Here is a 13,170-nt window from a genome sequence, read left to right as displayed (position 1 = left end):
TCTTAAAGGGACTAAAGATCTACTGGTGGCAATTATTGTTCGAGAGATTTACTTCAGATTGGGTAAAGTCTGGGTAGACAATGATGCCTAAGTAGAGGCAATGCTCAACAAAGGCAGAAATTGGGATCTAGATCTGGAGAAAGTAATGAACAAAAAGCAAACACATGCAACATCAATGTATGTTCATAATTTTGCCAAACTAGATTTTGATTACATTGTCCAAGAACTTGTTTGACAACATGAGGGTGGGAACTCTACCACCTGCGCCAATAATCTGAATAAAAGTTAGTGTGATTGTGGTCGATTTCAAGCATTCATATACTCATGCGCTCACTGGGTTGATGCATGCATGCATGTGAATGTAGACTCATACTCATACGCTGATGATTGTTATAACTTACATACTATGCACAACATATAAAGTTGCCAGTTTAAGTTTTTCCCAAACGATGCGTATTGGCTACCAACTATTTCTGAAGAATGGTTTTTCAATCCACAATTACGAAAGAAGTTGAATGATCATCCTGAATCTAGTCGAATTTATACTAATATGGATGATCTTCAACTAGAGCAAGGTATTTCAAAGCTTTGTGGCCACTAAAGAGGTGAAGCCAAAACATGAAGCATTGTCCACATCTCCCAAAATATCGAACGAACAGATAAAACCTTCATAATTGTTTTTGCATGTTGACTGTTGTACCTATTTTGAACAATTTATCGATATCAATAATCATCTTTATTTTTTTTACTTTTCATATATAATTGCAAAATATAAGGTTTAACTAAACTCAAATTCATACATATATTTAAAATATTTTTTTAACAAAATAAACAAATTTTCTGTAATATCCCCCATATCGGTTTAGTGATCAAATTTTTAGATTTTATAATTCAGTGACCAAATTAGATAAATTGAAAAGTTCAAGGACTTGATTGAAAAGTTTTGTGTAGGATAATTTAGAAAAAAAGAGGAATTAAAAGGGCAAATGGGTCTTTTAGGAGAGGAGATAATTAAATATTATTTGAGGATATTTTTATACCTACGTGGAGTCTATGTTTGGGAAACAAAGTTTCCAGATTTCTCTTCTTCATTCTCTTCTTCTCCACCGTGAAGCAATAAGTAAAGGTAAGATGAATTTCTTTTGTTTAATTCTTAAGAGTTAAGCCTAGTTTTGATTAATGAAGCTCTAGGAAAGATGATAGAGAAAAAGGGATTTAGAAACTCAAAGAATAGCAAGTTTTGGAAGATTGAAGATACTAAGTATTTAAGTGAAAATTTGAATAAGAGGGTTTAAATGAATTTGGAGGTTGAATTTGACTTATCATCTATGAAAATACGAAGTTATAAGAGTTAGAATTAAGTTTGGATAACATGGAAAATGTGGTAAAATTCTTAGTTTTAAGAATTTTGATGAACTATAGGAGATTATAAGGTGTTGAAATGATAGAAATTAGTTATAATGGTTATAGATGAGTTTGACAGCATAATAAGGGTTTTATACATGAAATTTGGGTGAAATATTGATGAATTTCGGGTGAAAACAACCTATTCTGGGCAGGTGTATCGTACACTATGAATTGGTAACGATGCACTAAGACCAAATTTTGAAGAACCGTTACATAGTGCATCGATACATTCAGGGGTGTATCGATACTCGTGTATTGATACACACTGGCAGGCATCGATGCATAGAAATTTTGAACCTAATTTTTGTACCGATACACCCATAGTGCATCGATAACCCTAAAGGAAAAAGTGAATATTGGTCTATTAAATTCGTTTAAGTTATTAGCATTAATTACAAGGTGTAGATATCTGATAATTACCTTAAAATGTATATTTATGTAGATTCTGAGCCTAAAGCAATTCCAGAACAATTGGGAAGTAAGAACGATCAGTGGAAAAGCAAAGAGATCTAGGTGAGTGCATATGTATAGCATTATTTTAGTAGCATCTTCAGTTCTAGACTTGTGATAAGTCTAGATTTAATATTCTGATACAAGATTCATTTTAGATTATAAAACATGATATGAATTCATACCATGTGCATTGTGTAACATGTTTTAAATGAATATGTATGAAAAGTTATATGAGTTATGTGATGAACGTAAGGAAATGAAATGTCTATGTGATATACTATGTAAATTGAGAAAAACCCATGTTATGTAAATTAGAACTATAGGTATAATTGGCATGTCAAGAGTAGAGGGTCTACGCGGTCCTTCGGGACATATATGTATTCTTTGGAACATGTATGAGGTCTGTTGAGACACATATGTGATCCTTGGCATATGTATATGATTCTTATGGAATTTCTATGTGGTCCTTAAGGACATCTTATATGGAACTGCGGTGCATTTCTACGCGGCACTTCGGTGCAAATCTACATGGCACTTTGGTGTATTTATATGAGCTGTGGCGACAACATAGTGCACAACCTCACAGTACTATCATACCTTAGGTTCTCAGTATGGTATCATGGGCTAGTGAACTTGTTAATATGAACTTATGAATGTTAATTTGATAAGCCTATGTGTAAGAAACATGGTTATGGATATTGCACTGATTAAATACATATTCGCATTGTACTCCATCTCATTTTGGCATTTTCATTATATTTCATTGTTATTATTATATTGCCTCACTAAGTCAATGACTTAGCATGTGAGTGTTTCACACGTAAGACCCGAGAAAGTAGACGAGCAAGGTTAAGCAGCTGAGACAGTATCACTCTTGCAACTACCAGATCAGAATAAACTTAATCAATATGTTATTTTGTTATGTAAATGAATGTTGGCATGTAATTAAATGGTTAAGTTGTGTATTCTCTGAGCATTTTGATGAACTTTGTATAAACCTATGTATATTATCGTATTTTAGTTATATCTATCTAAATGTTTTATTATTTTGTTAAGAATATTGTTTTAAAAAGTTAGTGTGACATCTCGGACTCGTATCTGGGTCCAGTACGGGTTGAGGGTGTTACATTTAATGGTATCAGAGCCATGGTTTAGTCGACTCTATGCATAAACCAGAGTCTAGAGTGTCTTTGATTGAATACATGCCAACATATAGTGAGAACTTCTGATCTGGTATAGTAATGAGTATATTGTTTTCCTAATAGTACGATGTGTTTATTTTTATTAGATGTCCGGACATAGTAGCTCCCGAAGTGAAGCAGGAGAAGATATGCCTACTGAAAGCAATAATTCACATACCCTGGCCAGGAAATGTAAAGGACAAGCATCTCAGGGAGTTCTTGTGCAAGATCAGGATACGTTCTTCAGGACGTTGGATGCTATTTTGATGCGTCTTCAACCTCATGCTCCATCATCTCAAAGAATGATGTAGCAAAAGAGTTGAGAGGTTTAGGAGCTCTCGAATTTAAGGGAGAAGCCGAGGAGGGTCCGGTTGTGGCAGATCTCTGGTTAAATGATTTGAAGATAATGGTGGATAGTCTCCACTGTTCTGACGTGGAAAAGTTGGATGAAGCGGTGTCTTTGCTAAGGGGACAAGCGAGGATATGGTAGACGAACATCACCATGAGGATGTCAAGTGAGTAATTGACTTGGTCTCTATTTTTGGAAGAGTTTAAACACAAATATATTGGAGATCAATTCATCAGGCAAATGAAGCAGGAGTTTATGAACTTGAAATAGATGAATCGCTCAGTATACGAATATGAATGTGAATTTAATAAGCTAAGTCGTTTTGCTGCGGAGCTTGTGCCTACTGAGAAAGACGCTTGTGAATGGTTTGTGGAGGCTTACGCTCTAGATTGAAAGAGATGTTGATAGTACTGAATTTTTCCTCATTCTAGGAGGTGATTAATCGTGCCAAAGCTCTAAAGAGAACTTAGAATGAGAGATTTAGGGACTCAAGAGTTCAAACATCTAAGAGGACTAGTGATTCCTCCAGCTCAGCACCACCAAAAAGAGGAAGAGATTCAGGATTTCGATCACAAGCTAGATCAGAATCAGTTGCATCCTCTACTAGACCCTATTTAAACCAATTTTTAATTGTCTTTATTGATGACGTACTGGTGTGCTAGAAATCCAATGAAGAGCATAGCGCACATCTGAAGATAGTCTTGCAAATTCTTAGAGATAAGAAGCTTTATGCCAAATTGTCCAAATGTGAGTTTTGGCTGAATGAAGTGATTTTCCTCGGGCATGTGATTTATTCAGATGGGATTCAGGTGGACCCTCAAAAGATAAAAGCTATCTGGATTGGGATGTTCCAAAGAATATATCGGAAGTCCGGAGTTTCCTTGGACTTTCCGGTTATTATTGAAGATTCGTTAAGAATTTTTCGATGATAGTGTTGCCTTTAACAAATCTAATGAGGAAAATGTACCATTTGTTTGGACTCCTGAATGTCAAGAAATTTTGAAGCTTTAAAGGGAATTCTGAAAAAAGCTCATGTATTGGTTCAACTGGAATCTGGCAAGAATTTTATAGTATACAGTGGCGCGTCTCACAATAGGTAGGGGTGTGTATTAATACAAGAAGGGAATGTGGTAGCGTATGTATCGAGACAGTTGAAACCACATGAAAAGAATTACCCCACCCATGATTTAGAAATGGTTTTTGTAGTGTTTGCTCTCAAGATTTGGTGTTACTATCTGTACGGAGAGCATTGTTACTTATATACTGATCATAAGAGCTTGAAATATTTGATGATTCAAAAAGAGCTTAATTTGAGGCAAAGGAGATGGGTTGAGATTTTAAGAGATTATGATGTAATAATTGACTACCATCCCGAAAAGGCTAACGTGGTAGCAAATGCTTTGAGTAGAAATACGTTTGCAGCCTTACGAGCTATGGATGGAAGGTTATCTTTGACTGGAGACGGTGGTCTATGTGCAGAGTTAAAACTTAATCCAACATGGTTGGATCGATTAGGAGAATTACAAAGTAAGAAGAAATATGTTTGTAAAGAATAGAGCAAGTAAAGAATAAAGAGATTAAATATTTTGAGGTTAAGTCAGATAGGAATTTGTATTATAAAGGAAGAATTATGATACCCGACGATGAGGAGTTAAAGAAAGATTTATTGATAGAGGCTCATTGTAGTCCATTGATGATGCACCCAGGTGGAACCAAGATGTACATGGATTTGATGGATCGATATTGGTGGCCAGGGATGAAATAAAGCATTACTGAATTTGTGTCTAAGTGTTTGGTATGCCAACAAGTCAAAACCGAACATAAAGTTTCGTCTGGATTATTGCAACCACTTTCTATTCCTTAATGGAAGTGGGAAAATGTGACGATAGATTTTGTTTCAGGATTACCCCTGACTCCGAACAAAAGAGACTCAATCTGGGTAATTGTTGACCGATTGACCAACTCAGCACATTTTCTTCCTGTCAGAACTAATTTCTCTATGGAAAAATATGTGGAGTTGTACATTAGAGAAATTATTAGATTGCATGGACTACATGTTTCTATAGTTTCTGATCGAGATCCTCGATTCATTTCGAGGTTCTGGAAATCCTTGCATGGAGCGTTGAGGGCTCACTTAAATTTTAGTACGACCTATCACCCTCACACGGGTGGGCAATAAGAAAGAACAATTCAAATCTTGGAAGATATGTTGAGAGCATGTGTAATCGAGTTCAAAGGTTCGTGGGAGAAGTATTTACCACTGGCAGAGTTCGCTTACAACAATAGTTATCAGTCCAGTATTAAGATGGCACCCTATGAGGCATTATATGGGAGAAAATGTCGTATGCCATTAAACTGGTATGAGCTCAAAGATCGAAGCGTGCTTGGTCTACATTTGATTCAAGATGTGGAAGAGAAAGTTTGGGAAATTCAACATAATCTCAAAGTGGCATTTGATCGATAAAAGTCCTATTCTGACCTTCAAAGAAAAGAGATTGAATTTGAAGTTGGAGATAAAGTGTTTCTGAAGGTATCTCCATGGAACAAAGTATTATGATTTGGTCAGAAATGAAAGTTAAGTCCTAGATTCATTGGGCCATATGAAGTTGTTAAGAGAATAGGACCAGTGGCATATCAGTTATCTTTGCCACCGAAAATGGAGAAAATCCATAACGTCTTCCATGTGTCCATGTTGCGGAGGTATAGGTCTGATCCCTTTCACATCGTTGCACCAGAACAAGTAGAAGTACAAATATTGGCTTATGAAGTTAAACAATTGAGGAATAAAACAGTCCCGTTGGTCAAAGTTCTTTGGAGAAATCACAAAGTAGAGAAGGCAACATGGGAACGTGAAGAGGATATGCGTCATCAATACCCCTATCTGTTCGTGCAATGAAAATTCAAGGATGAATTTTCTTAAGGGGAAGATTTATAACATCCTCCATACCTGGTTAGTGATCGAATTATGAGATTTTATAATTCAGTGACCAAATTAGATAAATTGAAAAGTTCAAGGACTTGATTGAAATGTTTTGTCTAGGATAATATAGCAAAGAAGAAGGAATTAAAAGGGCAAATGGGTCTTTTAGTAGGAGAGATAATTAAATATTATTTGAGGTTATTTTTATACCCACATGGAGCCTATGATTTGGAAACAAAGTTTCCAGATTTCTCTTCTTCATTCTCTTCTTCTCTACCGTGAATCCATAAGAAAAGGTAAGATGGATTTATTTTGGTTAATTCTTAAGAGTTAAGCATGGTTTTTATTAATAAAGCTCTAGGAAAGATGATGGAAAGAAAAAGGGATTTAGAAACTCAAAGAATAACAAGTTATGGAGGATTGAAGATACTAAGCATTTAAGTGAAAATTTGAATAAGAGAGTTCAAATGAATTTGGAGATTGAATTTGACTTGTCATCTATGAGAATACGAAGTTATAAGAGTTAGAATTAAGTTTGGATAACATGGAAAATGTGGTAAGATTCTTAGTTTTAAGAATTTAGATGAACTATGAGAGATTATAAGGTGTTGAAATGATAAAAATTAGTTATAATGGTTATAGATGAGTTTGACAGAAAAATAAGGGTTTTATACATGAAATTTGGGTGAAGTATTGATGAATTTTGGGTGAAAATAGGCTATTATGGGCAGGTGTATCGATACACTATGAATAGGTACCGATGCACTAAGACCAAATTTTGAAGAACTGTTACATAGTACATCGATACATTCAGGGGTGTATCGATACCCGTGTATCGATACACACTAGCAGGCATTGATGCATGGAAATTTCGAACCTAATGAGTGTATCGATACACTCATAGTGCATCGATACCCCCTAAAGGAAAAAGTGAATATTGGTCTATTAAATTCGTTTAAGTTATTAGCATCAATTACAAGGTGTAGATATCTTATAATTACCTTAAAATGTATATTTATGTAGATTCTGAGCCTAAAGAAATTCTGAAACATTTGGGAAGTAAGAACGATCGGGGGAAATGCAAAGAGATCTAGGTGAGTGCTTATGCATAGCATTATTTTAGTAGCATCTTCAGTTCTAGACTTGTGATAAGCCTAGATTTAATACTTTGATACACGATTCATTTTAGATTATAAAACATGATATGAATTCATACCATGTGCATTGTGTAACATGTTTTAAATGAATATGTATGAAAAGTTATATGAGTTATGTGATGAAGGTAAGGAAATGATATATCGATGTGATATACTATGAAAATTGAGAAAAGCTCATGTTATGTAGATGAGAACTATAGGTATAGTTGGCATTCCAAGAGTAAAGGGTCTACGCGGTCCTTCGGGACATATATGAAGTCTTTGGAACATGTATGAGGTCTGTTGAGACACATATGTGATCCTTGGCATATGTATATGATTCTTAAGAAATTTATATGTAGTTCTTAGGGACATCTTATATGGCACTGCGGTGCATTTCTACGCGGCACTTCGGCGCAAATCTACGTGGCACTTTGGTGCATTTATATGAGCTGTGGTGACAGCATAGTGCACAACCTCACAGTACTCAGATACCTTAGGTTCTCAGTATGGTATCATGGGCTAGTGAACTTGTTAATAACAACTTATGAATGTTAATTTGATAAGCCTATGTGCAAGAAACATGGTTATGGATATTGCACTGATTAAATACATATTCTCATTGCACTCCATCTCATTTTGGAATTTTGGCATTTTCATTATATTTCATTGTTATTATTATATTGCCTCACTAAGTCAATGACTTAGCATGTGAGTGTTTTACACGTAGGACCCGAGAAAGTAGACGATCAAGGTTAAGCAGCTGGGACAGTATCACTCTTGCAACTACCATATCAGAAGCAACTTAATCAGTAGGTCATTTTGTTATGTAAATGAATGTTGGCATGTAATTAAACGGTTAAGTTGTGTATGCTCTGAGCATTTTGATGAACTTTGTATAAACCTATGTATATTATCATATTTTAGTCATATTTTAGTTATATCAGTCCAAATGTTTTATTATTTTGTTAAAAATATTGTTTTAAAAAGTCAATGTGACATTTCAGACTCGTATCTGGGTCGGGTACGGGTTGGGGGTATTACATTTTCCTCTTATTCTTCCTCTTAATTTTTACATTATTATTTTTCTCATTCCTCTCAATAAGTCGTTTGTTGCTTGTTGCGTCGGTTTTGTAAGTCTTCATTCTTCTTCTTCTCTTCTTCTATTCTTATTCCTCCTCCTCATTCTCCTCCCTTTTCATCTCCTTATGTTGATCAAGAATCGACTTTATTGACTATTTCACCCCCTCATTATATAAGACAAGCTTGAATCCGAATCATCAATATCAGAGTAATTAGACCCAAAATGATCTTTCGGAGATTGCCTGAAATATTCTTCCCACAAATGCATGATTTGGTTCTCGTATAACTCTGTCAACTATCCCAACTCTTATTTATAGTTAAAATTTATGAAAATGAACGTTGGAACTCATCACGCCACACGACGAGTTTCAACGGCTACCAACAACTCTTTTTCCAAATCTAAATGGCTATATATTCGAAACCAAAGGTACTCGTCATCTCGACATGATGAGTTTCAGTTATTTTTTTTCTTTCAAATTCTCAATTCAAATTAAAAATCTTAAAAATAATATTTTTTAAAAGAACTCTTCACAAGTTCCACAAAAAAATTAAAATAATAGACGATGAATATAAAAATATTATCCCACAGAACTCGTCACCTCGAGATGACGAGTTCCCCATATTGTAAAATATGCCATAGATCCCCAACTAAATCTTGACACCCTTATTTGCCAATTTTTTTACCGGGCTACTGTAATGGGCCAGAGAAACCGTTAAACTAAGATACATCAGGCCCATTCATTAACTGTTATTCTAAATTCAAATAACAGGTCTATATCAGAAGTGATTTAGGGGCAGGGATTAATGGAATGCGTGAATTCGAATATCTGTAGATTTCTTTCTCTCTCGTATTTTCATGTTATCCATGTTTGTTTTGCTTTGCTTTTGAGGATAACCTTTTTTTTATTACGCATGCAAAACAGGGGGACGTTTGAAGAACAAAATGCTTGAGCCACGCAACATTCTAAACTCACCCAACAGAGTGTGAGCCCAAGAGTTTCAATCTACCATATGTCAAAAAATTAGATGTCAAACGTTAGTAACTAAACCAATTGACCAGTTTAGCCTGAAACAATTCAGAAACAGAGGGGGTGGTCCAATCAAGATCGATGTAGCCAATGCTCGAAACACACTATCATCAGCTTTGCTCATGCTGGCTCAAAATACAACATTTTAACCAACCAAGCATGTTACTTGTGTAAGTTTGGGTTTGAGGGAAGCTTGGAAAACCCAAATTGATTAACAATATCTTAGTTTAAATAAGCTTGAGACTATCACGAAATCAATTCACCTGATCAACTTGAACTATCAATCATTTAACTACCGATTAACACATTTCATCAGGGCTACAATTTTTACACAGTAAAAGGCAAGAACCTAAAAGTCATGAAAAACATCATTTTGAAAACAGTGGTTAATTACTGCTTGCTCCGTCAATTTTTAATTCGAGTCTAAGATCTCTTAACAAGATACCCAATCAAGACCCCAAGAAGACCAACTAGTATCGCAAACATTAGAGAGAAGCCACCAGAACGACTCTTGCTGATATCTTTTCTCATCATTTCCTGCACAAGGAATGTGTTATGGTGAATCCATAATGAGCATGAATAAAAATAATAATAATAAAAAGATAATATATGTAAATCAGCACCAATTCGAAAACTAGGCAACTATGGCAATGGGAGGAAGTACAATGCAGTAGTATGCAGAAATACTTCTTACAGAACACCAACATGATTGCAGTAACCAAGATAAAATAACCACAAAGCATTCATCGTGTCTATGCCAACATTGAAATTCTGCTCAAACCAATTCATGATTTAAATTTTGCGCCTTTTAACTTAAGAGTTGAAATAAGACAAATCAGCATTAATGGAACTAATACTATTATAAGCTGTTTAGAAAAGATGAACATGATGCATAAGAGACTATGAAATGGAACATGGATTGGCGTTCTTATTCACAAGATAATCAAGACAAAGATATTTGCTGCTACAAGCTCATACCAGTTCTTGACGTAGCCTCTGATTTTGTTGCAAAGCAGAAGCTTTCTTGTCTGTCAACTTCGAAATTGCAGACCATGCCTAGAGATAAACATACATTTAAAAACCAATGTTATAAGAAAATGGCAAGTACATGACTACAATACTTTTTAAATAATATCTAACATGATATATACAAAACAGAGGACTGTTAAAAAAATGGGGCAATATACCATCTAGCCATTGATTTTGTTACATGGAAAACAGTTCATTGCCATCCCTACATAGGGCTACTCCTCCCTTTCTATGTACATCTCATACATACGTATATAAAAACATTAATGGCGTACAATTTCACACGTTGCTATGTCAACATTGCATCAATTATGAATTAGTTATATGTTAAAACATAATTACCGTTTATCCTTAAAAAGCAAATTAAGAGCAGGTAGAGAAACTTTAATTCCGAGCAATTACAGATTCTTTCAATACTAACCTTCTTAAGCTTTTTGCAAGAAATTTATCATTATTCATACTAAACATGAGCATACACTGGAGTTCCTTTAGCCACACTAGGAAGAAAATTCCAGAGGAGTCCATGACTGTAACTAGATTATGAAAAAAACGTGCATTTCACACAAACCAAATAGTAAACAATAACAATTAGGTCCACGTAGCTGAAATGCATACTTCATATTCTAAAACAAGGAGATTGAAAAACAGGATATTTAAGGAACCTACAAACTAAAGATGGCAACCAGTAAGGTACTAATAGGGAAAACATCACTACAATTAGTATTAAGATGAAATGCTCTTTCGAAGAAATAAGTCTGAAATATTTACTGAGCAACAGAGAGATGACAAACCTCTGAGGACTTCTCTTTAGTATCCTCTAAAGATCTTGATACCTAAATTTCATATAAAGACGGGCAACAAGTGATGCAAAAGGTACATCACTAGTGAGTAATAACTTCTCTAGTCATAGTTGATAAAAGGGGGAAAATAACCTTTAGGGAAAAAAAAGATAATGTTTCTTGCCATCCAGCAAAAATGGAAGATAGATACCTCTTCAAAATTTTGATTCCCGTTTTCTTGTGAAGATGCTCTGGGAGGAGTCCCCTCTTCAGAGCCTTCAGGAACAGGAGAGGGAGGATTAGCAGGAATGTAGATGACTCGCATTTTGAATTCCTTCACGACCCGACCATCCTCTTTGTTAAACTGCATTCGAACCACAAACTCATGCAACACAAAGCAGAAACCAATAAGTTGACCAAACAAACAACAGTCGTATAGCCATCATACCATTTCTGGGGTCATGTCTTGGTTGGTTGAACCATCAGGAGCAATAACACTCTGTATGAGGAACTTGTCCCTGCATGGCTCAGGAGGTGCCTCCTTTTGAGCTTGCATGGTAACTGCCAGAGAAAAAAAACTTGTGTTAATAAGCCATACTATCTAGGAGGAAGAAAAGAACGACAACACAAGTAAAAGTCAATGACTTAGCTGCAACATGAACAAAAAACTAGTTAAAAACCAATAAATTACACAATAGTTACCAGTGACATTGCATGAACTTCCAGGCAGAACAATACCAGAGTTGGGACGGACGGAATATTTCGTAGGGTTGGTTGTTTTAACCTACGAATAGGATTAAAGAGAATTTACATGGTATGATATAAGTGTATCAATATCAAATTCGATCACAGATAATTACCTTGAAAGAAACATATTTATCTGTCTTGTTGGTCAATTGCATATGACAAACACTTTGCCTCCTCAATTCAACTATGAAATTCCATATCAGAAAATCAAAACATCTAATGGTTAGTCCTTTTACGGGTTAAAATCGAACGGAAATTAAAACGTAAATGAGAATAATAGAAACAAAACTTAAATATTTTTTATATACTTTCTTCTAGGAATCAGAACTGCAGCACTTGATTGTTTTTCTATTTTTTGATTTCTCCGATCAGATTAAAAATTTACATTTCAAACTTTTGTTAGTTTTCTTCATTTAAATTCGCTTTATTTTTCTCTTTTTAATTTAATACCAAAATTTACAGCAAGAACAAGGAAAAGAGAATGATGAAGGCCAAAACTTACATGGGAATTTAAGCTCTGATGGATGAATACTATAAAATCGCCAATACTCATGGATCCAGATCAACAAATTTAAATTTTCTTTTAATTGATTTTTTACTGAGAAAATAAAAAAAATGAAGAGAAACATCGAGGGAAAAATAAATACTGGAATCTGCGAGATCGGAAAGAAAGAAAGAAAGGGACTCCGAAACAGAGCGGTTTGATTTTCTTTGATTTGTATGACTCGTTAATGGATGCTAACTTCACAGGCATGTTAGATTAAAGTTGCGTGCTCCTTCGGATCCAAAGTACAGGTAGAAATTTAAGGGTGAGCGTTCGATAGTGATTATTGGAAAAAAAATTTGAGTTATTCGAGTTAATAAGTTTTATTTTAAAATTGATTTTAAACTTATTTTAAGTTAAGTTGAGTTTATAATATTCGAGTCGAGTCAATTTTTTAAATTTTTGTTAAAATTTAATTGTAAATATTTTTAATATTATTTGATTTTAATTTAAGTGATTTTTATAATCATATATACAATACAAATATATTTTTTTCATATTTTTTCATATGCTA

The 13,170-nt window shown here is 34.5% G+C and overlaps 1 protein-coding gene across 2 annotated transcripts; it reads right to left on the bottom strand.

Annotated features, from left to right (window-relative positions):
* Positions 1–9,827: 9,827 nt before the first annotated feature.
* Positions 9,828–12,848, bottom strand: LOC120193066 (vesicle-associated protein 1-3-like). 2 transcript variants are annotated; one of them, XM_039195678.1, is made up of 8 exons: positions 12,615–12,848; positions 12,226–12,296; positions 12,068–12,149; positions 11,814–11,926; positions 11,577–11,729; positions 11,378–11,419; positions 10,536–10,613; positions 9,828–10,094 (listed from the first exon to the last, which is right to left on the bottom strand). In XM_039195678.1, the coding sequence occupies exons 1-8, from the start codon at positions 12,739–12,741 to the stop codon at positions 9,981–9,983; spliced, it is 780 nt and encodes a 259-aa protein (XP_039051609.1). In that variant the 5' UTR covers positions 12,742–12,848; the 3' UTR covers positions 9,828–9,980. The 2 variants fall into 2 exon arrangements, with proteins under 2 accessions (XP_039051609.1, XP_039051610.1); XM_039195679.1 differs by lacking the exon at positions 12,615–12,848 and having other exon boundaries at positions 12,226–12,357.
* Positions 12,849–13,170: the final 322 nt, after the last annotated feature.

This window comes from Hibiscus syriacus, unplaced genomic scaffold (genome assembly GCF_006381635.1).
Source record: "Hibiscus syriacus cultivar Baekdansim isolate YM2019G1 unplaced genomic scaffold, ASM638163v2 tig00116984_pilon, whole genome shotgun sequence".
NCBI lineage: Eukaryota > Viridiplantae > Streptophyta > Magnoliopsida > Malvales > Malvaceae > Hibiscus > Hibiscus syriacus.
Note: the sequence above shows the minus strand (reverse complement) of the source record. Positions and strands in the feature narration are given on the sequence as shown.